Genomic DNA, 26,835 nt, shown 5'->3' on the forward strand with positions numbered 1-26,835 from the left:
GTACAGTGGACAGTTGTATGTGGAATAAAAGTAGCAAATAGTACAGAGGTGTATCTCATGTGTTTACTGTTGCACGTCATCTGTGTCCTCATGTTTAGCCTGCCGCGGCCGTTGGTTGGAGGAGCCGCAATAGTTTGGAAAGGAAGGAAGCAGTAAGGTCAGTTTCCATTCTGGGTTTTCAGCATTAATAAAGAAACCTGCAACAAGGTGAGTAATGTTTGAGGTCCAAAAGAAATCAACACAGAGAAATTTTTACAGTGCTTTTCTACTCTACCTGAACATTCAAAGCGCTCTATACAGGTTGCCTCATTCACACCTGTTCATAGAAGCCCTTTTTCTGTGCTTTCTACCTAACATTCACACACATTCATACTCTGATGAATGCATCAGAGAGTGACTTGGGGTTAATGTCTTGCCCAAGGACAGTTAGCATGCAGTCTGGAGCAGCCAGGGATCGACCCAAAAACCATCTGATTAGTAGATGACCTGCTCCACCTCCTGAGCCACAGCCACCCCTTTCAGAGGTAAAGAATGATTTAGAAAGTAAGTACAGTAATTTTTTGAGGTGATTTGATTAAAAAAAATCATTTTTGCTTCTAATTACATAATTAAGGTGTAATTACATCTTCCAACAAATTGATACATAAACGTATCATTTATCTACTAAAAATACATAGGAGCTGGCGTCATGTTGTGGAAGCTGCCATCTTGCCCCACCATCATACACTGGCTGAGATGGGCATCGCTGCGCCGCCTTTTCATGTTTTATGTAAGTGGATTTATACATTACTTTGAATTTAAAGATGTCAAATAGCTCTTTCACACTACATATGACTATTTCACATTTGTACATGTATATTTTGGTGATCTCTTTCTCAGTATGTTTTTCTTCTTATGGAAATAAGCTAATTTTAAACCAGCTAATGTTAGGCTCCAGTGTCCTAAGAAATCACACCTTTCCCCTGATAAACAAATTGATTGGATTCTCTCATTGTGTGGGAATTGATTATCAATTACAACTTCAATGAGCCACTTCAAAGAAAGTTTCACCCGCGTGGGCAGCAACAGAAAGTCCAGATGTGGAAACAGAAGGTTTCCACATTAAAATATCGATATTTGAATCATTTTGGGGTAAATTGTAGTTTTTCATTAACAGGAACACAGTGGAAAGAAACTATCATTCAGATTGTCTACATTGGAAAGAACTACTCCCTCTTCCGCCTTTTATAGTCATGTGTGAAATACGGCTGTATAAATGTGTGGCAGCCTGTGGCGTGCGCACTCACAACAATGGCTGAGCGTAACTGGAGTCATGTTTTACATCCACAAACAGCCCAGACGTGGTTTGCGATACATGTGGCAAGAAAGTGAGGTGTTGTGGCAACACCACTAACCTTGTCAAACACCTCAAAGTAAATCATATCACAGAATATGACGAGCTTATGTTGAGGCAAACTGAAGAGGAGGAGAAGGACGGGTGCTGCTAGGGTGAGACAGACGTCTCTCAGGGAGTCCTTTAGTGCTGCAGGCAGGCAAGGTGTTCACATAGTGCACAACTTCAGGTTTTTGATTTCTATATGATGAATTCTGCATTATTAAGTGATAAGAACAAGTAATCTGATGTCCTGTAATGATTATGACGCTATAATTTGAGATACAATAAAAGAGTAAAGTTTTTGTACAAAGTATCGGAGCAGTATCGTCGATACCACCCTGAATTTTACTTGGTATGGGATCGGAAAGGAAATCAGTGGTATCACACATCACTAGTGATCAAATGTCAGGCCAAGCTGGAACTGATTCCTGTCTTCTGTAACTTCTACAACACTGTCCAATAGAGACACATGAATGAAATGCAGCGTCATTAAAAACACTGATGATCTTTATTTAAAAATGTAATACATTTACATCTGAATAAACTTTTAGGCATTACGCTGACGGACGGATGGATGGACCATGAATGCTTTCTCATCCTTCTTGTCATGCACCATGGAAGTGTCTGAGGGGCTTTTCCACTTGGAATGGGGATACTGTGTCCACACTTCAGAGGTGGAGTTTCCAGCATCTCACCTGGGCCTCATCTGCAAACAATCAGCAGGAGGGCTTCTTAAACCAGCGCTGCCTGCTACTCCTCGCCAGTTTGTTCTGCCATCTCCAGTGGTAACTAGGCTTCCCCTCTGCTCCAGTTCTGGCGTGCTCCTTCCCTGTGTTTAACCTTGTTTTCCCTGTGTTTAGGTCTCCTCTGCCAACGTACTCATCCTACCCTCAAACTCCCTTACCCGTCCAGCAACTTCTTCTCCCTCTGTTGCAGAATTCCCGTTGGATTGTTCCCATCAGGAGCCAGGTGTTCAGTCTCTCGATAGCTTTTCCTCTGGTTCCTGCTGTCTGCTGACACTCCTAGCTCGAGCCACGTTCTCCATTCCCTCTCTAAAGTCTCATAAATAGTTTAACCATGTGCATTGAATCTGCATTTGGGTCTAAGCTTTCTATGCAGGGAAGAAATCATCACAGTGACATCTATTTAATTTTCAATTCAATTTTATTTAAAGAGCGCCAAATGACAGCAACAGTCACCTGAAGGCGCTTTATATTGTAAGATATACTTACAAAGAAAACCCCAACAATCATATGACCCCCTATGAGCAAGCACTTTGGCGACAGTGGGAAGGAAAAACTCCCTTTTAACAGGAAGAAACCTCCAGCAGAACCAGGCTCAGGGAGGGGCGGCCATCTGCTGCGACCGGTTGGGGAGGGGCAAGGAAAATAGTATAAAGACATGGAACAGAGACAGAGGTTAATAACAAGTACCATTCAGTGCAGAGAGGTCTATTAAACATAGTGGGTGAAGAAGAAACACCCAGTGCATCATGGGAATCCCCCGGCAGCCTAATGCTGGGCATACACTGTGCGATTTTTGGCCCATTTTGAGCCGATTTTTCAGTCGTGCGATCGTTTTGGGGATCGTCCCGAGTTTGGCCTTGATCAAACTTCTCACCCCTGCGAGTCAATCCTACAGTTTGATCAGGAGCCGAATAACGCGACTGAAAAATCGCAGCACAGTGTATGCCCAGCTTATTGCAGCATAGAGGATTCAGGATCACCTGAGTAGGCCATCAGATTACTGAAAGGATACTGAAAAAACCCGTCGAAGTAGTCTTAGTCTTCATTGCTGCTGGTCGACTCAATTGAACACCTCTGAAGTTTGCACACAGGCAAGTATTCCTCTTCTTGCTCAAAATCCTCTCGGGAACGCTTCCTCGAGCCTCCAGTTTCGTGTTCAAGCTCTTCGTGCGCATCTTCAAATACTTCAGAGTCATCATCGCTCCATCTCATTCTTTTGTTTGCTCCTAAATCTTCTTCATCCCTCTCTCTAGACCTCTTCCTGGAAACACCTGGCTGAGGGTCCTCTTCTGGGATGTACTGGCGACCATCCATGCGGCCTTCAAATGCCTCCTCATTTTCAATGCCACCAACATTGAAAATGATCACAACCACATCATTGTGATCCCCGTGCTGTTCATCGTTGTCACCATTGGCATTATTGTCCCTCACATGAATATTTTGAACATCGTTGTCGTCGTCGTCGTCGTCGTCGTTGTCATCGTCATCGTTGCCATCGCCGTCGCCGCCGTCATCGTCGTCGTCGTCATCGTCGTCGTCGTCATCGTTGTCGCCGTCATCGTTGTCGCCGTCATCGTCGTCGCCGTCATCGTCGTTGTCGTCGTCATCGTCGTCGTCGTCGTCGTCATCGTCGTCGTCGTCGTCGTCATCGTCTTCGTCCCCATAAAGGTAATTGTCATATTGTGCCAGTACTGAAGCTATTAGCTCATGTAGAAAGCAACAACAATCACAGAGAGCGAGATACAGATCGTTCAGGAAGCCATTAGCAGGTTCCTGATCTCCATTTGCCAACATTCGTGGGTTAACCTGTTGGCCTGCAAGATCATTAAATCTTTTAATTAACATCCATAACTATCTGCTGAAAATCTGTTTTTCATCAATTTCAAGACTGAGTACATGTGCTTACCGTTTTGGTTATTTTGTGGTCCGTCTCCACTTGCACTCATTTTGACTACAAGGAACACAAAACAACAATGATCACTAAACCTCAACCCAGAATGTTCAGAGAATTTGCTTTTTTTGTGATGACTTTAGGCTGCGTCCAAACGTACACGGCTATGTTTGAAAACGGACAATTTTCCTTTTTCGTTTAAAAAAAAAAAAATCCAGTCCACATGTGCAGTTTTGAAAAAATATCTCCTTCCACATCTAAACACTAAAAACAAAGTGAAACGCTGTCAAGAACACGCCAAATCTTAACCGTGTAGAAATGTTGGCCAATCAGAAGTCTAGAAGCCTGGGTGGGAAAACCTCATAAAACCTTACGTACTTCTGAGAAGTTTTTGTCTTTTTCTGGAAAAGCAGCTAATTTTGTGTCACTTTCACGTGCCTTCATCGTTTCAAATGTTAATAACTAAAGACAGACTCACAACTTTGGAATGGACTAAATGCATACAGCATACATAAATGTCATTTTTTTAAATTACATTTCTTCCAAACCGACGTCAGGATTTGGGTTGGGAGAGCGTCTGTGTTGAATGTAGAATCCACGTCTGATGTAAGCGTGTAAAAACTGCAGATACTAAGATTAACAGACACAGTATGTTGTCTACATCTGCCATTGTAGAAATTGATCTCATGTAAACAATAACGTGGCCACAGCGTGACTTCAACAGCGGCGCACACTTTTGACATTGCCTGAGTAAATGTCCGTTTTCCTCGTCCACACCTGAACACAAAAACGTGCTTTTTAAAAATCTCACCTTTCAGTGACTCAATCTGCTGTTTAGGTGTGGACGAAAGGCCCAAATGCAGAGACAAAGCTGCGCTTTCAAAAATAGCCGTGTACATGTGCACGTAGGCTCAGTTTCTCAGAAATTCTAATAGTTTGTTTGAGAACAAAACTTACGTCTTCTCTATTTTCCTAAATGAACAAAATAATCTGAGAAATAATCGTGTTAAAAAGAGCTTCTGTCACTCTAAGATATGATTAAGAACATTTTCTAATTTATGTATCATTTGTCAAATATTACATCAGCTGACAAATAGTTAAGTCTTCATTTGTTTTCCTGAATAATAGATCCACATCATCCTCTCTATGATGGAAAATATAGTCTAGTCTTGCACAATGTAAAGTACATAAATACTGTCCTGGCAAGCAGGGAAATCAGGCTTTATATATTTAAGTAAATGATCTTGAGTTTATAAACTGAAATTTGAGCTTACTTTAGTTCTTGGTAGATTACACAGCAGTTAATCCTCAGGGAAACGTCCAAATGTCACTAAATAGTGGTCTGCTTTCATTCGGTTGCAGTGTCTCTTCAGTTTTGTGTTCATATGCTGATGTTTTCATTCAAACATGCTTAAATGCTGTGATGTCACTTTAGCAGCAAAGACTGCGGAATGTGCAGAGATTCTTTTGACATCAAGTTGTTTGCTCAGATTTTGATATCTTTTAAATGGAGACAAAACAAAACGCTATGGCAACAAAACAACAAGCTGTTTCCAGTGCTTAATATTTAACATGTCTTTGTTATAAATTTTATTTGTACAAATCTGTGATGTTGATGTGCACAACGTGGGATTTAGACCTCGGAGGGTTAATCAACAAATCACGAAAAATTAGGTTTAAATTTCTGTTCATGACGGTGCAGATTTCTGACATTTTGTGTACTTGAAGCATTTAACAATTTGATTGTTTTCTAATAAAAACTGTGTGAAACTCAAGTTAGAACTGTGTTTGTAAATGAACCGCCCCATGTTGTGTAGCTTTCTGGATTTTATACTTATTGGGCTACATATTAATTTACTATACAGGCTATACAGTAGATAAAATCTAAACTCACATGTTTTATGTAACTAAAGTGTTTAATCATGTGGGCTACAGACAGTAATCAAGTTATGGACTATATTGATATGAAAAACATGCATACTTAGTGCATTTGAATCATTTTAACCATATGTAACCACCTGCATGTCATGGTCCTGGGACTTCTACCTGGTTTTTTGTGTGTCTTGTATTGTTGTTGTTTGATGTCAGCTTTAGGGTCCCTCGGTTGTTCTGTTAAGATGTTGCTTATTTGATTTCCCCTCGTGACTTTACCCCCTGTGTGCCCCCTCTGTGTATCTGCCAGCCCCCATGCCTCGTTTCTCCTCCTTGTGTTTTATTCCATGTTTTCCCAGCCCGCTATGTCTGTGTTCTCTTCCAATCTGGTCTGCGTCTCTGTGTGCTTCCTGTTTTACTTTGATAGTCTCCCGTCAGTGTTGTGTTACTCCTGCCGTGTCTCGTTATGATTATCAGTGTCGCCTGTGTTCCCCGTGTGCTCCCACTTCCCTCGTTAACCCTCTGTGTATTTGTGTCCACGTCTCCTACATTACCTACATAATAGAGCTATAATAAATGTTTGTTTGGGGTTTTTTTAAGTACAGAAATCAGCTGCTAAAATTATTGTTTTGACTTTTTGGGAATGCTTTACGGTCTGTTCTGTAGGAACGCTGAATTAATATATTGACTGTCTGGCCCCTTCTGGCTATTTAATAGTTGCTGAAGGAGATTTTGTTCATCCCCAGCTAATCTCATCCATATTTATATAAAATCTAGCATACTCCACACCACACAAAGTCAGAAGCCAGTTAAAATCTGTATGTGGTACCTGAGGCGGTGCTGCACTGACCAGTTGTTTCTGGCTATTTGCTGGTTCAGCCTGCCTATCACTGCAACTCTTGGCTCTTATTGGTCAGGCTGGTGTGTGTGTGTGTGTGTGTGTGTGTGTGTGTGTGTGTGTGTGTGTGCGTATTGTAAAGACTTGATTCCCACAGTCCAAGTCAGGGTTTTAAAATGCGTTGCTGTCTCCATCCAGCATCAAAGCTGCATTGAAATTTCCTTCAATGAAATTTTGGCTCAAAGAAAAACAGTGTTGTTACTGTCAATCTCCAGTTAAAATAAAAGTGTAATTAAACCAAACGAAAGTAATGTACTAATGCTGGTCAAGACATTACCTGTAGCTGAGTGACATTTCCTCCAATTTCTGTTGGTGTCTGCAGTTTCCACTGGGGCTTAGTGTCACCTCTACTGCTACCCGACTGCACCACCATCCTCCACATTGCTATGCGTCCATTGGTGGTGCCAGCTGCTAGGATTTCTGAGTGTTGCAGAATTTTTAAAAAAGCAATGAGTTTTTTTTTTTTTAACCTATGCATTTGCAAACATTCAGGAATATGGTGATGGGAAAGAAAAAGCTTCTTTTCATTTACAATTCTGTGCAAACTTTTGCCTTTGCCTGCACAGTATGAAACACAGTTGATCATCTCTCCCCTCTCATATCCCAGAGTCTCATCAAGAGACAAAACATAGTTATGTAGCACGTAGCATGTAGAGAAGTTTCTTGATGGAGCCCTCCACACTGAGAAGGACACTCGTCTTACAATACTCATCCACACTATGGACTTTACCTATATGCATAAGACATGGGATTAAAGATGAAATAAGTGGAATATCTGACAGCTCAAACCACAAAGTGTTCATATTTATTAAAGATCAGACTGGATTCTGGATCAATAGCATTATAGCTTGTTGTATTTTCCCCTTTCTGGAGACTCCCACAGCATTACTGCTTCACAGAGGCAAAATACACTTTTGATATAATTTTCAACAAGTCTGCTGGATTAATCAGACTTTCTAAAACCATGAACACTTTTCTCATACTGTTCTTCGTAACTGTTCAAAAATAAAGCAAAGTATCATCAATGCAATTTACAGAACAAACAAATAAAATAAACAGCCTTTATACATTGAGGGCTGTGACTGCAGAAGACTGCTGGCCTCAGACAAAATTATACAAGGCAATGAAAAAACAAATTGTGTCTTAAAGAAAGTATGGTCAAATGCATTGAAAATAACAAATGATTTAATTTTCCAAACTCCAACAGGAATCACAAACTCCTACCATCTGCAGTGCAGATAAAGAATCCAAGTCCCTCCTGTGGCCCCATCTTCAGAGGTGCCCCCTTCCAGCTAAACTTGTCCAGCGCACGCTCATCTCCTCTCACAGATGCTCGAGCTAGCATTGCCACATCACTATAATAAAATACAAAAAATAGTATTTGATTAAAAAAATGTCATACTCTTCCACTTGATATGGGACTTCGAAGGCTGCTTACTCTCCAGGTGTGGACGGTCTGAAGATGCAGCAAGTTAAAGGTTTCTTGTATTCATGTTTTACAAGGTGGTTTCCATGAAGTCTCCCTCTCGCATCCACCTTCCATACTGCCAAAGCTCCAGACTGTCAATAACAATAATAACAGTAATAGTTAACAGTTAATTTGCCTAGCACTTTCAAAACAGTTACAAAGTGTGTTAAAGAACACAATAAAATCTTAGTTAAAAACACAAAAGAAAAGTTCAAAGAGTTAAAACACGAAACGGTTTGTTTTCTTTTTGCATTGAGCCAGGCTGCACAGACAGCTAAGAGTGTCTGATGTGCAGAATGCAGGCAGTGACTTGGTTCATAAAAAGTGACCAAATCTGTAACAAGGCTTGTACCCATGTATCGTATACCCAAAAGGTTGTGAGGAGGAGAATGATGATTTATTTCTTTGAATTTGTTATAAGTCTGGCAGCTGAGATTTAAATGAGCTGGAGGTGAAAGATGGACTTCTGGCTGAGATCCCAGTAGAAGGAATTACAATTATTCAAACACAATGAGATAAAAGGATTTAATGGGTGTGATAAATGTGGTTGCACTCACCTGTTCACGGCACCTGATGTTAATGAGCAGAAAGGTAGGGTGAGCATGAGGCGAAACCTTCTGTTGACTGCAGCTTGAGCGCAGCTTGAATCATTTTGATGCATCTTTTGGTTTATGTATACTTCTGCACTAAGTTATGCAATAGGCCAATGTTGAAATTTGGCATAGTAAATGGTGCAGTTATTTGTGCAGTCTGTGCATTTGTTTAATGGTTTGAGGCCGTGTGCCGATTTGTACAGTGGACAGTTGTATGTGGAATAAAAGTAGCAAATAGTACAGAGGTGTATCTCATGTGTTTACTGTTGCACGTCATCTGTGTCCTCATGTTTAGCCTGCCGCGGCCGTTGGTTGGAGGAGCCGCAATAGTTTGGAAAGGAAGGAAGCAGTAAGGTCAGTTTCCATTCTGGGTTTTCAGCATTAATAAAGAAACCTGCAACAAGGTGAGTAATGTTTGAGGTCCAAAAGAAATCAACACAGAGAAATTTTTACAGTGCTTTTCTACTCTACCTGAACATTCAAAGCGCTCTATACAGGTTGCCTCATTCACACCTGTTCATAGAAGCCCTTTTTCTGTGCTTTCTACCTAACATTCACACACATTCATACTCTGATGAATGCATCAGAGAGTGACTTGGGGTTAATGTCTTGCCCAAGGACAGTTAGCATGCAGTCTGGAGCAGCCAGGGATCGATCCAAAAACCATCTGATTAGTAGATGACCTGCTCCACCTCCTGAGCCACAGCCACCCCTTTCAGAGGTAAAGAATGATTTAGAAAGTAAGTACAGTAATTTTTTGAGGTGATTTGATTAAAAAAAATCATTTTTGCTTCTAATTACATAATTAAGGTGTAATTACATCTTCCAACAAATTGATACATAAACGTATCATTTATCTACTAAAAATACATAGGAGCTGGCGTCATGTTGTGGAAGCTGCCATCTTGCCCCACCATCATACACTGGCTGAGATGGGCATCGCTGCGCCGCCTTTTCATGTTTTATGTAAGTGGATTTATACATTACTTTGAATTTAAAGATGTCAAATAGCTCTTTCACACTACATATGACTATTTCACATTTGTACATGTATATTTTGGTGATCTCTTTCTCAGTATGTTTTTCTTCTTATGGAAATAAGCTAATTTTAAACCAGTTAATGTTAGGCTCCAGTGTCCTAAGAAATCACACCTTTCCCCTGATAAACAAATTGATTGGATTCTCACATTGTGTGGGAATTGATTATCAATTACAACTTCAATGAGCCACTTCAAAGAAAGTTTCACCCGCGTGGGCAGCAACAGAAAGTCCAGATGTGGAAACAGAAGGTTTCCACATTAAAATATCGATATTTGAATCATTTTGGGGTAAATTGTAGTTTTTCATTAACAGGAACACAGTGGAAAGAAACTATCATTCAGATTGTCTACATTGGAAAGAACTACTCCCTCTTCCGCCTTTTATAGTCATGTGTGAAATACGGCTGTATAAATGTGTGGCAGCCTGTGGCGTGCGCACTCACAACAATGGCTGAGCGTAACTGGAGTCATGTGCGCACGTATTTTACATCCACAAACAGCCCTGACGTGGTTTGCGATACATGTGGCAAGAAAGTGAGGTGTTGTGGCAACACCACTAACCTTGTCAAACACCTCAAAGTAAATCATATCACAGAATATGACGAGCTTATGTTGAGGCAAACTGAAGAGGAGGAGAAGGACGGGTGCTGCTAGGGTGAGACAGACGTCTCTCAGGGAGTCCTTTAGTGCTGCAGGCAGGCAAGGTGTTCACATAGTGCACAACTTCAGGTTTTTGATTTCTATATGATGAATTCTGCATTATTAAGTGATAAGAACAAGTAATCTGATGTCCTGTAATGATTATGACGCTATAATTTGAGATACAATAAAAGAGTAAAGTTTTTGTACAAAGTATCGGAGCAGTATCGTCGATACCACCCTGAATTTTACTTGGTATGGGATCGGAAAGGAAATCAGTGGTATCACACATCACTAGTGATCAAATGTCAGGCCAAGCTGGAACTGATTCCTGTCTTCTGTAACTTCTACAACACTGTCCAATAGAGACACATGAATGAACTGCAGCGTCATTAAAAACACTGATGATCTTTATTTAAAAATGTAATACATTTACATCTGAATAAACTTTTAGGCATTACGCTGACGGAGGGATGGATGGACCATGAATGCTTTCTCATCCTTGTCATGCACCATGGAAGTGTCTGAGGGGCTTTTCCACTTGGAATGGGGATACTGTGTCCACACTTCAGAGGTGGAGTTTCCAGCATCTCACCTGGGCCTCATCTGCAAACAATCAGCAGGAGGGCTTCTTAAACCAGCGCTGCCTGCTACTCCTCGCCAGTTTGTTCTGCCATCTCCAGTGGTAACTAGGCTTCCCCTCTGCTCCAGTTCTGGCGTGCTCCTTCCCTGTGTTTAACCTTGTTTTCCCTGTGTTTAGGTCTCCTCTGCCAACATACTCATCCTACCCTCAAACTCCCTTACCCGTCCAGCAACTTCTTCTCCCTCTGTTGCAGAATTCCCGTTGGATTGTTCCCATCAGGAGCCAGGTGTTCAGTCTCTCGATAGCTTTTCCTCTGGTTCCTGCTGTCTGCTGACACTCCTAGCTCGAGCCACGTTCTCCATTCCCTCTCTAAAGTCTCATAAATAGTTTAACCATGTGCATTGAATCTGCATTTGGGTCTAAGCTTTCTACGCAGGGAAGAAATCATCACAGTGACATCTATTTAATTTTCAATTCAATTTTATTTAAAGAGCGCCAAATGACAGCAACAGTCACCTGAAGGCGCTTTATATTGTAAGATATACTTACAAAGAAAACCCCAACAATCATATGACCCCCTATGAGCAAGCACTTTGGCGACAGTGGGAAGGAAAAACTCCCTTTTAACAGGAAGAAACCTCCAGCAGAACCAGGCTCAGGGAGGGGCGGCCATCTGCTGCGACCGGTTGGGGAGGGGCAAGGAAAATAGTATAAAGACATGGAACAGAGACAGAGGTTAATAACAAGTACCATTCAGTGCAGAGGTCTATTAAACATAGTGGGTGAAGAAGAAACACCCAGTGCATCATGGGAATCCCCCGGCAGCCTAATGCTGGGCATACACTGTGCGATTTTTGGCCCATTTTGAGCCGATTTTTCAGTCGTGCGATCGTTTTGGGGATCGTCCCGAGTTTGGCCTTGATCAAACTTCTCACCCCTGCGAGTCAATCCTACAGTTTGATCAGGAGCCGAATAACGCGACTGAAAAATCGCAGCACAGTGTATGCCCAGCTTATTGCAGCATAGAGGATTCAGGATCACCTGAGTAGGCCATCAGATTACTGAAAGGATACTGAAAAAACCCGTCGAAGTAGTCTTAGTCTTCATTGCTGCTGGTCGACTCAATTGAACACCTCTGAAGTTTGCACACAGGCAAGTATTCCTCTTCTTGCTCAAAATCCTCTCGGGAACGCTTCCTCGAGCCTCCAGTTTCGTGTTCAAGCTCTTCGTGCGCATCTTCAAATACTTCAGAGTCATCATCGCTCCATCTCATTCTTTTGTTTGCTCCTAAATCTTCTTCATCCCTCTCTCTAGACCTCTTCCTGGAAACACCTGGCTGAGGGTCCTCTTCTGGGATGTACTGGCGACCATCCATGCGGCCTTCAAATGCCTCCTCATTTTCAATGCCACCAACATTGAAAATGATCACAACCACATCATTGTGATCCCCGTGCTGTTCATCGTTGTCACCATTGGCATTATTGTCCCTCACATGAATATTTTGAACATCGTTGTCGTCGTCGTCGTCGTCGTCATCGTCATCGTTGCCGTCGCCGTCGCCGCCGTCATCGTCGTCGTCGTCATCGTTGTCGCCGTCATCGTCGTCGCCGTCATCGTCGTTGTCGTCGTCATCGTCGTCGTCGTCGTCGTCATCGTCGTCGTCGTCGTCGTCATCGTCTTCGTCCCCATAAAGGTAATTGTCATATTGTGCCAGTACTGAAGCTATTAGCTCATGTAGAAAGCAACAACAATCACAGAGAGCGAGATACAGATCGTTCAGGAAGCCATTAGCAGGTTCCTGATCTCCATTTGCCAACATTCGTGGGTTAACCTGTTGGCCTGCAAGATCATTAAATCTTTTAATTAACATCCATAACTATCTGCTGAAAATCTGTTTTTCATCAATTTCAAGACTGAGTACATGTGCTTACCGTTTTGGTTATTTTGTGGTCCGTCTCCACTTGCACTCATTTTGACTACAAGGAACACAAAACAACAATGATCACTAAACCTCAACCCAGAATGTTCAGAGAATTTGCTTTTTTTGTGATGACTTTAGGCTGCGTCCAAACGTACACGGCTATGTTTGAAAACGGACAATTTTCCTTTTTCGTTTAAAAAAAAAAAAATCCAGTCCACATGTGCAGTTTTGAAAAAATATCTCCTTCCACATCTAAACACTAAAAACAAAGTGAAACGCTGTCAAGAACACGCCAAATCTTAACCGTGTAGAAATGTTGGCCAATCAGAAGTCTAGAAGCCTGGGTGGGAAAACCTCATAAAACCTTACGTACTTCTGAGAAGTTTTTGTCTTTTTCTGGAAAAGCAGCTAATTTTGTGTTACTTTCACGTGCCTTCATCGTTTCAAATGTTAATAACTAAAGACAGACTCACAACTTTGGAATGGACTAAATGCATACAGCATACATAAATGTCATTTTTTAAAATTACATTTATTCCAAACCGACGTCAGGATTTGGGTTGGGAGAGCGTCTGTGTTGAATGTAGAATCCACGTCTGATGTAAGCGTGTAAAAACTGCAGATACTAAGATTAACAGACACAGTATGTTGTCTACATCTGCCATTGTAGAAATTGATCTCATGTAAACAATAACGTGGCCACAGCGTGACTTCAACAGCGGCGCACACTTTTGACATTGCCTGAGTAAATGTCCGTTTTCCTCGTCCACACCTAAACACAAAAACGTCCTTTTTAAAAATCTCACCTTTCAGTGACTCAATCTGCTGTTTAGGTGTGGACGAAAGGCCCAAATGCAGAGACAAAGCTGCGCTTTCAAAAATAGCCGTGTACATGTGCACGTAGGCTCAGTTTCTCAGAAATTCTAATAGTTTGTTTGAGAACAAAACTTACGTCTTCTCTATTTTCCTAAATGAACAAAATAATCTGAGAAATAATCGTGTTAAAAAGAGCTTCTGTCACTCTAAGATATGATTAAGAACATTTTCTAATTTATGTATCATTTGTCAAATATTACATCAGCTGACAAATAGTTAAGTCTTCATTTGTTTTCCTGAATAATAGATCCACATCATCCTCTCTATGATGGAAAATATAGTCTAGTCTTGCACAATGTAAAGTACATAAATACTGTCCTGGCAAGCAGGGAAATCAGGCTTTATATATTTAAGTAAATGATCTTGAGTTTATAAACTGAAATTTGAGCTTACTTTAGTTCTTGGTAGATTACACAGCAGTTAATCCTCAGGGAAACGTCCAAATGTCACTAAATAGTGGTCTGCTTTCATTCGGTTGCAGTGTCTCTTCAGTTTTGTGTTCATATGCTGATGTTTTCATTCAAACATGCTTAAATGCTGTGATGTCACTTTAGCAGCAAAGACTGCGGAATGTGCAGAGATTCTTTTGACATCAAGTTGTTTGCTCAGATTTTGATATCTTTTAAATGGAGACAAAACAAAACGCTATGGCAACAAAACAACAAGCTGTTTCCAGTGCTTAATATTTAACATGTCTTTGTTATAAATTTTATTTGTACAAATCTGTGATGTTGATGTGCACAACGTGGGATTTAGACCTCGGAGGGTTAATCAACAAATCACGAAAAATTAGGTTTAAATTTCTGTTCATGACGGTGCAGATTTCTGACATTTTGTGTACTTGAAGCATTTAACAATTTGATTGTTTTCTAATAAAAACTGTGTGAAACTCAAGTTAGAACTGTGTTTGTAAATGAACCGCCCCATGTTGTGTAGCTTTCTGGATTTTATACTTATTGGGCTACATATTAATTTACTATACAGGCTATACAGTAGATAAAATCTAAACTCACATGTTTTATGTAACTAAAGTGTTTAATCATGTGAGCTACAGACAGTAATCAAGTTATGGACTATATTGATATGAAAAACATGCATACTTAGTGCATTTGAATCATTTTAACCATATGTAACCACCTGCATGTCATGGTCCTGGGACTTCTACCTGGTTTTTTGTGTGTCTTGTATTGTTGTTGTTTGATGTCAGCTTTAGGGTCCCTCGGTTGTTCTGTTAAGATGTTGCTTATTTGATTTCCCCTCGTGACTTTACCCCCTGTGTGCCCCCTCTGTGTATCTGCCAGCCCCCATGCCTCGTTTCTCCTCCTTGTGTTTTATTCCATGTTTTCCCAGCCCGCTATGTCTGTGTTCTCTTCCAATCTGGTCTGCGTCTCTGTGTGCTTCCTGTTTTACTTTGATAGTCTCCCGTCAGTGTTGTGTTACTCCTGCCGTGTCTCGTTATGATTATCAGTGTCGCCTGTGTTCCCCGTGTGCTCCCACTTCCCTCGTTAACCCTCTGTGTATTTGTGTCCACGTCTCCTACATTACCTACATAATAGAGCTATAATAAATGTTTGTTTGGGGTTTTTTTAAGTACAGAAATCAGCTGCTAAAATAATTGTTTTGACTTTTTGGGAATGCTTTACGGTCTGTTCTGTAGGAACGCTGAATTAATATATTGACTGTCTGGCCCCTTCTGGCTATTTAATAGTTGCTGAAGGAGATTTTGTTCATCCCCAGCTAATCTCATCCATATTTATATAAAATCTAGCATACTCCACACCACACAAAGTCAGAAGCCAGTTAAAATCTGTATGTGGTACCTGAGGCGGTGCTGCACTGACCAGTTGTTTCTGGCTATTTGCTGGTTCAGCCTGCCTATCACTGCAACTCTTGGCTCTTATTGGTCAGGCTGGTGTGTGTGTGTGTGTGTGTGTGTGTGTGTGTGTGTGTGTGTGTGTGTGTGTGTGTTTGTGTGCGTATTGTAAAGACTTGATTCCCACAGTCCAAGTCAGGGTTTTAAAATGCGTTGCTGTCTCCATCCAGCATCAAAGCTGCATTGAAATTTCCTTCAATGAAATTTTGGCTCAAAGAAAAACAGTGTTGTTACTGTCAATCTCCAGTTAAAATAAAAGTGTAATTAAACCAAACGAAAGTAATGTACTAATGCTGGTCAAGACATTACCTGTAGCTGAGTGACATTTCCTCCAATTTCTGTTGGTGTCTGCAGTTTCCACTGGGGCTTAGTGTCACCTCTACTGCTACCCGACTGCACCACCATCCTCCACATTGCTATGCGTCCATTGGTGGTGCCAGCTGCTAGGATTTCTGAGTGTTGCAGAATTTTTAAAAAAGCAACGAGTTTTTTTTTTTTAACCTATGCATTTGGAAACATTCAGGAATATGGTGATGGGAAAGAAAAAGCTTCTTTTCATTTACAATTCTGTGCAAACTTTTGCCTTTGCCTGCACAGTATGAAACACAGTTGATCATCTCTCCCCTCTCATATCCCAGAGTCTCATCAAGAGACAAAACATAGTTATGTAGCACGTAGCATGTAGAGAAGTTTCTTGATGGAGCCCTCCACACTGAGAAGGACACTCGTCTTACAATACTCATCCACACTATGGACTTTACCTATATGCATAAGACATGGGATTAAAGATGAAATAAGTGGAATATCTGACAGCTCAAACCACAAAGTGTTCATATTTATTAAAGATCAGACTGGATTCTGGATCAATAGCATTATAGCTTGTTGTATTTTCCCCTTTCTGGAGACTCCCACAGGATTACTGCTTCACAGAGGCAAAATACACTTTTGATATAATTTTCAACAAGTCTGCTGGATTAATCAGACTTTCTAAAACCATGAATACTTTTCTCATACTGTTCTTCGTAACTGTTCAAAAATAAAGCAAAGTATCATCAATGCAATTTACAGAACAAACAAATAAAATAAACAGCCTTTATACATTGAGGGCTGTGACTGCAGAAGACTGCTGGCCTCAGACAAAATTATACAAGGCAATGAAAAAACAAATTGTGTCTTAAAGAAAGTATGGTCAAATGCATTGAAAATAACAAATTATTTAATTTTCCAAACTCCAACAGGAATCACAAACTCCTACCATCTGCAGTGCAGATAAAGAATCCAAGTCCCTCCTGTGGCCCCATCTTCAGAGGTGCCCCCTTCCAGCTAAACTTGTCCAGCGCACGCTCATCTCCTCTCACAGATGCTCGAGCTAGCATTGCCACATCACTATAATAAAATACAAAAAATAGTATTTGATTAAAAAAATGTCATACTCTTCCACTTGATATGGGACTTCGAAGGCTGCTTACTCTCCAGGTGTGGACGGTCTGAAGATGCAGCAAGTTAAAGGTTTCTTGTATTCATGTTTTACAAGGTGGTTTCCATGAAGTCTCCCTCTCGCATCCACCTTCCATACTGCCAAAGCTCCAGACTGTCAATAACAATAATAACAGTAATAGTTAACAGTTAATTTGCCTAGCACTTTCAAAACAGTTACAAAGTGTGTTAAAGAACACAATAAAATCTTAGTTAAAAACACAAAAGAAAAGTTCAAAGAGTTAAAACACGAAACGGTTTGTTTTCTTTTTGCATTGAGCCAGGCTGCACAGACAGCTAAGAGTGTCTGATGTGCAGAATGCAGGCAGTGACTTGGTTCATAAAAAGTGACCAAATCTGTAACAAGGCTTGTACCCATGTATCGTATACCCAAAAGGTTGTGAGGAGGAGAATGATGATTTATTTCTTTGAATTTGTTATAAGTCTGGCAGCTGAGATTTAAATGAGCTGGAGGTGAAAGATGGACTTCTGGCTGAGATCCCAGTAGAAGGAATTACAATTATTCAAACACAATGAGATAAAAGGATTTAATGGGTGTGATAAATGTGGTTGCACTCACCTGTTCACGGCACCTGATGTTAATGAGCAGAAAGGTAGGGTGAGCATGAGGCGAAACCTTCTGTTGACTGCAGCTTGAGCGCAGCTTGAATCATTTTGATGCATCTTTTGGTTTATGTATACTTCTGCACTAAGTTATGCAATAGGCCAATGTTGAAATTTGGCATAGTAAATGGTGCAGTTATTTGTGCAGTCTGTGCATTTGTTTAATGGTTTGAGGCCGTGTGCCGATTTGTACAGTGGACAGTTGTATGTGGAATAAAAGTAGCAAATAGTACAGAGGTGTATCTCATGTGTTTACTGTTGCACGTCATCTGTGTCCTCATGTTTAGCCTGCCGCGGCCGTTGGTTGGAGGAGCCGCAATAGTTTGGAAAGGAAGGAAGCAGTAAGGTCAGTTTCCATTCTGGGTTTTCAGCATTAATAAAGAAACCTGCAACAAGGTGAGTAATGTTTGAGGTCCAAAAGAAATCAACACAGAGAAATTTTTACAGTGCTTTTCTACTCTACCTGAACATTCAAAGCGCTCTATACAGGTTGCCTCATTCACACCTGTTCATAGAAGCCCTTTTTCTGTGCTTTCTACCTAACATTCACACACATTCATACTCTGATGAATGCATCAGAGAGTGACTTGGGGTTAATGTCTTGCCCAAGGACAGTTAGCATGCAGTCTGGAGCAGCCAGGGATCGACCCAAAAACCATCTGATTAGTAGATGACCTGCTCCACCTCCTGAGCCACAGCCACCCCTTTCAGAGGTAAAGAATGATTTAGAAAGTAAGTACAGTAATTTTTTGAGGTGATTTGATTAAAAAAAATCATTTTTGCTTCTAATTACATAATTAAGGTGTAATTACATCTTCCAACAAATTGATACATAAACGTATCATTTATCTACTAAAAATACATAGGAGCTGGCGTCATGTTGTGGAAGCTGCCATCTTGCCCCACCATCATACACTGGCTGAGATGGGCATCGCTGCGCCGCCTTTTCATGTTTTATGTAAGTGGATTTATACATTACTTTGAATTTAAAGATGTCAAATAGCTCTTTCACACTACATATGACTATTTCACATTTGTACATGTATATTTTGGTGATCTCTTTCTCAGTATGTTTTTCTTCTTATGGAAATAAGCTAATTTTAAACCAGTTAATGTTAGGCTCCAGTGTCCTAAGAAATCACACCTTTCCCCTGATAAACAAATTGATTGGATTCTCTCATTGTGTGGGAATTGATTATCAATTACAACTTCAATGAGCCACTTCAAAGAAAGTTTCACCCGCGTGGGCAGCAACAGAAAGTCCAGATGTGGAAACAGAAGGTTTCCACATTAAAATATCGATATTTGAATCATTTTGGGGTAAATTGTAGTTTTTCATTAACAGGAACACAGTGGAAAGAAACTATCATTCAGATTGTCTACATTGGAAAGAACTACTCCCTCTTCCGCCTTTTATAGTCATGTGTGAAATACGGCTGTATAAATGTGTGGCAGCCTGTGGCGTGCGCACTCACAACAATGGCTGAGCGTAACTGGAGTCATGTGCGCACGTATTTTACATCCACAAACAGCCCAGACGTGGTTTGCGATACATGTGGCAAGAAAGTGAGGTGTTGTGGCAACACCACTAACCTTGTCAAACACCTCAAAGTAAATCATATCACAGAATATGACGAGCTTATGTTGAGGCAAACTGAAGAGGAGGAGAAGGACGGGTGCTGCTAGGGTGAGACAGACGTCTCTCAGGGAGTCCTTTAGTGCTGCAGGCAGGCAAGGTGTTCACATAGTGCACAACTTCAGGTTTTTGATTTCTATATGATGAATTCTGCATTATTAAGTGATAAGAACAAGTAATCTGATGTCCTGTAATGATTATGACGCTATAATTTGAGATACAATAAAAGAGTAAAGTTTTTGTACAAAGTATCGGAGCAGTATCGTCGATACCACCCTGAATTTTACGTGGTATGGGATCGGAAAGGAAATCAGTGGTATCACACATCACTAGTGATCAAATGTCAGGCCAAGCTGGAACTGATTCCTGTCTTCTGTAACTTCTACAACACTGTCCAATAGAGACACATGAATGAACTGCAGCGTCATTAAAAACACTGATGATCTTTATTTAAAAATGTAATACATTTACATCTGAATAAACTTTTAGGCATTACGCTGACGGAGGGATGGATGGACCATGAATGCTTTCTCATCCTTCTTGTCATGCACCATGGAAGTGTCTGAGGGGCTTTTCCACTTGGAATGGGGATACTGTGTCCACACTTCAGAGGTGGAGTTTCCAGCATCTCACCTGGGCCTCATCTGCAAACAATCAGCAGGAGGGCTTCTTAAACCAGCGCTGCCTGCTACTCCTCGCCAGTTTGTTCTGCCATCTCCAGTGGTAACTAGGCTTCCCCTCTGCTCCAGTTCTGGCGTGCTCCTTCCCTGTGTTTAACCTTGTTTTCCCTGTGTTTAGGTCTCCTCTGCCAACGTACTCATCCTACCCTCAAACTCCCTTACCCGTCCAGCAACTTCTTCTCCCTCTGTTGCAGAATTCCCGTTGGATTGTTCCCATCAGGAGCCAGGTGTTCAGTCTCTCGATAGCTTTTCCTCTGGTTCCTGCTGTCTGCTGACACTCCTAGCTCGAGCCACGTTCTCCATTCCCTCTCTAAAGTCTCATAAATAGTTTAACCATGTGCATTGAATCTGCATTTGGGTCTAAGCTTTCTACGCAGGGAAGAAATCATCACAGTGACATCTATTTAATTTTCAATTCAATTTTATTTAAAGAGCGCCAAATGACAGCAACAGTCACCTGAAGGCGCTTTATATTGTAAGATATACTTACAAAGAAAACCCCAACAATCATATGACCCCCTATGAGCAAGCACTTTGGCGACAGTGGGAAGGAAAAACTCCCTTTTAACAGGAAGAAACCTCCAGCAGAACCAGGCTCAGGGAGGGGCGGCCATCTGCTGCGACCGGTTGGGGAGGGGCAAGGAAAATAGTATAAAGACATGGAACAGAGACAGAGGTTAATAACAAGTACCATTCAGTGCAGAGGTCTATTAAACATAGTGGGTGAAGAAGAAACACCCAGTGCATCATGGGAATCCCCCGGCAGCCTAATGCTGGGCATACACTGTGCGATTTTTGGCCCATTTTGAGCCGATTTTTCAGTCGTGCGATCGTTTTGGGGATCGTCCCGAGTTTGGCCTTGATCAAACTTCTCACCCCTGCGAGTCAATCCTACAGTTTGATCAGGAGCCGAATAACGCGACTGAAAAATCGCAGCACAGTGTATGCCCAGCTTATTGCAGCATAGAGGATTCAGGATCACCTGAGTAGGCCATCAGATTACTGAAAGGATACTGAAAAAACCCGTCGAAGTAGTCTTAGTCTTCATTGCTGCTGGTCGACTCAATTGAACACCTCTGAAGTTTGCACACAGGCAAGTATTCCTCTTCTTGCTCAAAATCCTCTCGGGAACGCTTCCTCGAGCCTCCAGTTTCGTGTTCAAGCTCTTCGTGCGCATCTTCAAATACTTCAGAGTCATCATCGCTCCATCTCATTCTTTTGTTTGCTCCTAAATCTTCTTCATCCCTCTCTCTAGACCTCTTCCTGGAAACACCTGGCTGAGGGTCCTCTTCTGGGATGTACTGGCGACCATCCATGCGGCCTTCAAATGCCTCCTCATTTTCAATGCCACCAACATTGAAAATGATCACAACCACATCATTGTGATCCCCGTGCTGTTCATCGTTGTCACCATTGGCATTATTGTCCCTCACATGAATATTTTGAACATCGTTGTCGTCGTCGTCGTCGTCGTCATCGTCATCGTTGCCGTCGCCGTCGCCGCCGTCATCGTCGTCGTCGTCATCGTTGTCGCCGTCATCGTCGTCGCCGTCATCGTCGTTGTCGTCGTCATCGTCGTCGTCGTCGTCGTCATCGTCGTCGTCGTCGTCGTCATCGTCTTCGTCCCCATAAAGGTAATTGTCATATTGTGCCAGTACTGAAGCTATTAGCTCATGTAGAAAGCAACAACAATCACAGAGAGCGAGATACAGATCGTTCAGGAAGCCATTAGCAGGTTCCTGATCTCCATTTGCCAACATTCGTGGGTTAACCTGTTGGCCTGCAAGATCATTAAATCTTTTAATTAACATCCATAACTATCTGCTGAAAATCTGTTTTTCATCAATTTCAAGACTGAGTACATGTGCTTACCGTTTTGGTTATTTTGTGGTCCGTCTCCACTTGCACTCATTTTGACTACAAGGAACACAAAACAACAATGATCACTAAACCTCAACCCAGAATGTTCAGAGAATTTGCTTTTTTTGTGATGACTTTAGGCTGCGTCCAAACGTACACGGCTATGTTTGAAAACGGACAATTTTCCTTTTTCGTTTAAAAAAAAAAAAAATCCAGTCCACATGTGCAGTTTTGAAAAAATATCTCCTTCCACATCTAAACACTAAAAACAAAGTGAAACGCTGTCAAGAACACGCCAAATCTTAACCGTGTAGAAATGTTGGCCAATCAGAAGTCTAGAAGCCTGGGTGGGAAAACCTCATAAAACCTTACGTACTTCTGAGAAGTTTTTGTCTTTTTCTGGAAAAGCAGCTAATTTTGTGTTACTTTCACGTGCCTTCATCGTTTCAAATGTTAATAACTAAAGACAGACTCACAACTTTGGAATGGACTAAATGCATACAGCATACATAAATGTCATTTTTTAAAATTACATTTATTCCAAACCGACGTCAGGATTTGGGTTGGGAGAGCGTCTGTGTTGAATGTAGAATCCACGTCTGATGTAAGCGTGTAAAAACTGCAGATACTAAGATTAACAGACACAGTATGTTGTCTACATCTGCCATTGTAGAAATTGATCTCATGTAAACAATAACGTGGCCACAGCATGACTTCAACAGCGGCGCACACTTTTGACATTGCCTGAGTAAATGTCCGTTTTCCTCGTCCACACCTAAACACAAAAACGTCCTTTTTAAAAATCTCACCTTTCAGTGACTCAATCTGCTGTTTAGGTGTGGACGAAAGGCCCAAATGCAGAGACAAAGCTGCGCTTTCAAAAATAGCCGTGTACATGTGCACGTAGGCTCAGTTTCTCAGAAATTCTAATAGTTTGTTTGAGAACAAAACTTACGTCTTCTCTATTTTCCTAAATGAACAAAATAATCTGAGAAATAATCGTGTTAAAAAGAGCTTCTGTCACTCTAAGATATGATTAAGAACATTTTCTAATTTATGTATCATTTGTCAAATATTACATCAGCTGACAAATAGTTAAGTCTTCATTTGTTTTCCTGAATAATAGATCCACATCATCCTCTCTATGATGGAAAATATAGTCTAGTCTTGCACAATGTAAAGTACATAAATACTGTCCTGGCAAGCAGGGAAATCAGGCTTTATATATTTAAGTAAATGATCTTGAGTTTATAAACTGAAATTTGAGCTTACTTTAGTTCTTGGTAGATTACACAGCAGTTAATCCTCAGGGAAACGTCCAAATGTCACTAAATAGTGGTCTGCTTTCATTCGGTTGCAGTGTCTCTTCAGTTTTGTGTTCATATGCTGATGTTTTCATTCAAACATGCTTAAATGCTGTGATGTCACTTTAGCAGCAAAGACTGCGGAATGTGCAGAGATTCTTTTGACATCAAGTTGTTTGCTCAGATTTTGATATCTTTTAAATGGAGACAAAACAAAACGCTATGGCAACAAAACAACAAGCTGTTTCCAGTGCTTAATATTTAACATGTCTTTGTTATAAATTTTATTTGTACAAATCTGTGATGTTGATGTGCACAACGTGGGATTTAGACCTCGGAGGGTTAATCAACAAATCACGAAAAATTAGGTTTAAATTTCTGTTCATGACGGTGCAGATTTCTGACATTTTGTGTACTTGAAGCATTTAACAATTTGATTGTTTTCTAATAAAAACTGTGTGAAACTCAAGTTAGAACTGTGTTTGTAAATGAACCGCCCCATGTTGTGTAGCTTTCTGGATTTTATACTTATTGGGCTACATATTAATTTACTATACAGGCTATACAGTAGATAAAATCTAAACTCACATGTTTTATGTAACTAAAGTGTTTAATCATGTGAGCTACAGACAGTAATCAAGTTATGGACTATATTGATATGAAAAACATGCATACTTAGTGCATTTGAATCATTTTAACCATATGTAACCACCTGCATGTCATGGTCCTGGGACTTCTACCTGGTTTTTTGTGTGTCTTGTATTGTTGTTGTTTGATGTCAGCTTTAGGGTCCCTCGGTTGTTCTGTTAAGATGTTGCTTATTTGATTTCCCCTCGTGACTTTACCCCCTGTGTGCCCCCTCTGTGTATCTGCCAGCCCCCATGCCTCGTTTCTCCTCCTTGTGTTTTATTCCATGTTTTCCCAGCCCGCTATGTCTGTGTTCTCTTCCAATCTGGTCTGCGTCTCTGTGTGCTTCCTGTTTTACTTTGATAGTCTCCCGTCAGTGTTGTGTTACTCCTGCCGTGTCTCGTTATGATTATCAGTGTCGCCTGTGTTCCCCGTGTGCTCCCACTTCCCTCGTTAACCCTCTGTGTATTTGTGTCCACGTCTCCTACATTACCTACATAATAGAGCTATAATAAATGTTTGTTTGGGGTTTTTTTAAGTACAGAAATCAGCTGCTAAAATAATTGTTTTGACTTTTTGGGAATGCTTTACGGTCTGTTCTGTAGGAACGCTGAATTAATATATTGACTGTCTGGCCCCTTCTGGCTATTTAATAGTTGCTGAAGGAGATTTTGTTCATCCCCAGCTAATCTCATCCATATTTATATAAAATCTAGCATACTCCACACCACACAAAGTCAGAAGCCAGTTAAAATCTGTATGTGGTACCTGAGGCGGTGCTGCACTGACCAGTTGTTTCTGGCTATTTGCTGGTTCAGCCTGCCTATCACTGCAACTCTTGGCTCTTATTGGTCAGGCTGGTGTGTGTGTGTGTGTGTGTGTGTGTGTGTGTGTGTGTGTGTGTGTGTGTGTGTGTTTGTGTGCGTATTGTAAAGACTTGATTCCCACAGTCCAAGTCAGGGTTTTAAAATGCGTTGCTGTCTCCATCCAGCATCAAAGCTGCATTGAAATTTCCTTCAATGAAATTTTGGCTCAAAGAAAAACAGTGTTGTTACTGTCAATCTCCAGTTAAAATAAAAGTGTAATTAAACCAAACGAAAGTAATGCACTAATGCTGGTCAAGACATTACCTGTAGCTGAGTGACATTTCCTCCAATTTCTGTTGGTGTCTGCAGTTTCCACTGGGGCTTAGTGTCACCTCTACTGCTACCCGACTGCACCACCATCCTCCACATTGCTATGCGTCCATTGGTGGTGCCAGCTGCTAGGATTTCTGAGTGTTGCAGAATTTTTAAAAAAGCAACGAGTTTTTTTTTTTAACCTATGCATTTGCAAACATTCAGGAATATGGTGATGGGAAAGAAAAAGCTTCTTTTCATTTACAATTCTGTGCAAACTTTTGCCTTTGCCTGCACAGTATGAAACACAGTTGATCATCTCTCCCCTCTCATATCCCAGAGTCTCATCAAGAGACAAAACATAGTTATGTAGCACGTAGCATGTAGAGAAGTTTCTTGATGGAGCCCTCCACACTGAGAAGGACACTCGTCTTACAATACTCATCCACACTATGGACTTTACCTATATGCATAAGACATGGGATTAAAGATGAAATAAGTGGAATATCTGACAGCTCAAACCACAAAGTGTTCATATTTATTAAAGATCAGACTGGATTCTGGATCAATAGCATTATAGCTTGTTGTATTTTCCCCTTTCTGGAGACTCCCACAGGATTACTGCTTCACAGAGGCAAAATACACTTTTGATATAATTTTCAACAAGTCTGCTGGATTAATCAGACTTTCTAAAACCATGAATACTTTTCTCATACTGTTCTTCGTAACTGTTCAAAAATAAAGCAAAGTATCATCAATGCAATTTACAGAACAAACAAATAAAATAAACAGCCTTTATACATTGAGGGCTGTGACTGCAGAAGACTGCTGGCCTCAGACAAAATTATACAAGGCAATGAAAAAACAAATTGTGTCTTAAAGAAAGTATGGTCAAATGCATTGAAAATAACAAATGATTTAATTTTCCAAACTCCAACAGGAATCACAAACTCCTACCATCTGCAGTGCAGATAAAGAATCCAAGTCCCTCCTGTGGCCCCATCTTCAGAGGTGCCCCCTTCCAGCTAAACTTGTCCAGCGCACGCTCATCTCCTCTCACAGATGCTCGAGCTAGCATTGCCACATCACTATAATAAAATACAAAAAATAGTATTTGATTAAAAAAATGTCATACTCTTCCACTTGATATGGGACTTCGAAGGCTGCTTACTCTCCAGGTGTGGACGGTCTGAAGATGCAGCAAGTTAAAGGTTTCTTGTATTCATGTTTTACAAGGTGGTTTCCATGAAGTCTCCCTCTCGCATCCACCTTCCATACTGCCAAAGCTCCAGACTGTCAATAACAATAATAACAGTAATAGTTAACAGTTAATTTGCCTAGCACTTTCAAAACAGTTACAAAGTGTGTTAAAGAACACAATAAAATCTTAGTTAAAAACTCAAAAGAAAAGTTCAAAGAGTTAAAACATGAAACGGTTTGTTTTCTTTTTGCATTGAGCCAGGCTGCACGGACAGCTAAGAGTGTCTGATGTGCAGAATGCAGGCAGTGACTTGGTTCATAAAAAGTGACCAAATCTGTAACAAGGCTTGTACCCATGTATCGTATACCCAAAAGGTTGTGAGGAGGAGAATGATGATTTATTTCTTTGAATTTGTTATAAGTCTGGCAGCTGAGATTTAAATGAGCTGGAGGTGAAAGATGGACTTCTGGCTGAGATCCCAGTAGAAGGAATTACAATTATTCAAACACAATGAGATAAAAGGATTTAATGGGT

The 26,835-nt window shown here is 40.8% G+C and overlaps 2 protein-coding genes and 4 long non-coding RNA genes across 34 annotated transcripts; 3 read left to right on the forward strand and 3 right to left on the reverse strand.

Annotated features, from left to right (window-relative positions):
• Nucleotide 1: 1 nt before the first annotated feature.
• LOC309712842 lies at nucleotides 2-3,598 on the forward strand. 8 transcript variants are annotated; one of them, XR_014278408.1, is made up of 4 exons: nucleotides 2-207; nucleotides 391-524; nucleotides 678-769; nucleotides 1,927-3,598. It is a non-coding gene; the product is annotated as an uncharacterized lncRNA (long non-coding RNA). The 8 variants fall into 8 exon arrangements; XR_014278409.1 differs by having other exon boundaries at nucleotides 422-543; XR_014278410.1 differs by having other exon boundaries at nucleotides 2-157.
• Nucleotides 3,599-7,265: 3,667 nt separating this feature from the next.
• Nucleotides 7,266-8,588, reverse strand: LOC309712334. The gene is made up of 3 exons (XR_014278259.1): nucleotides 8,221-8,588; nucleotides 8,007-8,137; nucleotides 7,266-7,512 (listed from the first exon to the last, which is right to left on the reverse strand). It is a non-coding gene; the product is annotated as an uncharacterized lncRNA (long non-coding RNA).
• Nucleotides 8,589-9,157: 569 nt separating this feature from the next.
• Nucleotides 9,158-11,010, forward strand: LOC309712335. 3 transcript variants are annotated; one of them, XR_014278260.1, is made up of 4 exons: nucleotides 9,158-9,247; nucleotides 9,462-9,564; nucleotides 9,718-9,809; nucleotides 10,977-11,010. It is a non-coding gene; the product is annotated as an uncharacterized lncRNA (long non-coding RNA). The 3 variants fall into 3 exon arrangements; XR_014278261.1 differs by lacking the exon at nucleotides 10,977-11,010 and having other exon boundaries at nucleotides 9,462-9,583; nucleotides 9,718-10,364; XR_014278262.1 differs by lacking the exon at nucleotides 10,977-11,010 and having other exon boundaries at nucleotides 9,718-10,364.
• Nucleotides 11,011-11,567: 557 nt separating this feature from the next.
• LOC309712331 (uncharacterized protein) lies at nucleotides 11,568-16,275 on the reverse strand. 8 transcript variants are annotated; one of them, XM_082543048.1, is made up of 3 exons: nucleotides 16,085-16,275; nucleotides 13,037-13,081; nucleotides 11,568-12,944 (listed from the first exon to the last, which is right to left on the reverse strand). In XM_082543048.1, the coding sequence occupies exons 2-3, from the start codon at nucleotides 13,074-13,076 to the stop codon at nucleotides 12,202-12,204; spliced, it is 783 nt and encodes a 260-aa protein (XP_082399174.1). In that variant the 5' UTR covers nucleotides 13,077-13,081; nucleotides 16,085-16,275; the 3' UTR covers nucleotides 11,568-12,201. The 8 variants fall into 8 exon arrangements, with proteins under 8 accessions (XP_082399174.1, XP_082399178.1, XP_082399173.1 ...); XM_082543052.1 differs by lacking the exon at nucleotides 16,085-16,275 and adding an exon at nucleotides 15,068-15,829; XM_082543047.1 differs by lacking the exon at nucleotides 16,085-16,275 and adding an exon at nucleotides 15,068-15,829 and having other exon boundaries at nucleotides 13,037-14,521.
• Nucleotides 16,276-17,249: 974 nt separating this feature from the next.
• Nucleotides 17,250-20,556, forward strand: LOC309712332. 6 transcript variants are annotated; one of them, XR_014278241.1, is made up of 4 exons: nucleotides 17,250-18,271; nucleotides 18,455-18,588; nucleotides 18,742-18,833; nucleotides 20,001-20,556. It is a non-coding gene; the product is annotated as an uncharacterized lncRNA (long non-coding RNA). The 6 variants fall into 6 exon arrangements; XR_014278242.1 differs by having other exon boundaries at nucleotides 18,486-18,607; XR_014278243.1 differs by having other exon boundaries at nucleotides 18,486-18,588.
• Nucleotides 20,557-20,594: 38 nt separating this feature from the next.
• LOC309712336 (uncharacterized protein) lies at nucleotides 20,595-26,824 on the reverse strand. 8 transcript variants are annotated; one of them, XM_082543056.1, is made up of 5 exons: nucleotides 26,272-26,824; nucleotides 26,058-26,188; nucleotides 25,113-25,563; nucleotides 22,064-22,108; nucleotides 20,595-21,971 (listed from the first exon to the last, which is right to left on the reverse strand). In XM_082543056.1, exons 4-5 carry the CDS (start codon nucleotides 22,101-22,103, stop codon nucleotides 21,229-21,231), a joined length of 783 nt encoding a protein of 260 aa, XP_082399182.1. In that variant the 5' UTR covers nucleotides 22,104-22,108; nucleotides 25,113-25,563; nucleotides 26,058-26,188; nucleotides 26,272-26,824; the 3' UTR covers nucleotides 20,595-21,228. The 8 variants fall into 8 exon arrangements, with proteins under 8 accessions (XP_082399182.1, XP_082399186.1, XP_082399181.1 ...); XM_082543060.1 differs by lacking the exons at nucleotides 25,113-25,563; nucleotides 26,058-26,188; nucleotides 26,272-26,824 and adding an exon at nucleotides 24,096-24,858; XM_082543055.1 differs by lacking the exons at nucleotides 25,113-25,563; nucleotides 26,058-26,188; nucleotides 26,272-26,824 and adding an exon at nucleotides 24,096-24,857 and having other exon boundaries at nucleotides 22,064-23,549.
• Between the last annotated feature and the right edge of the window lie 11 nt (nucleotides 26,825-26,835).

The sequence above is a fragment of the Aulonocara stuartgranti genome, assembly GCF_965226115.1.
Source record: "Aulonocara stuartgranti genome assembly, chromosome: 8".
In the NCBI taxonomy this organism is placed as follows: Eukaryota; Metazoa; Chordata; class Actinopteri; order Cichliformes; family Cichlidae; genus Aulonocara; species Aulonocara stuartgranti.

Excerpts from the sequence above, each read along its gene's own strand:
- LOC309712331 (XM_082543048.1), bottom strand. The coding sequence starts at position 13,076 with ATGAGTGCAAGTGGAGACGGACCACAAAATAACCAAAACG. Across the intron at positions 12,945-13,036 it reads ACCACAAAATAACCAAAACG|GCCAACAGGTTAACCCACGA; the intron begins GTAAGCACATGT and ends ATGATCTTGCAG.
- LOC309712336 (XM_082543056.1), bottom strand. The coding sequence starts at position 22,103 with ATGAGTGCAAGTGGAGACGGACCACAAAATAACCAAAACG. Across the intron at positions 21,972-22,063 it reads ACCACAAAATAACCAAAACG|GCCAACAGGTTAACCCACGA; the intron begins GTAAGCACATGT and ends ATGATCTTGCAG.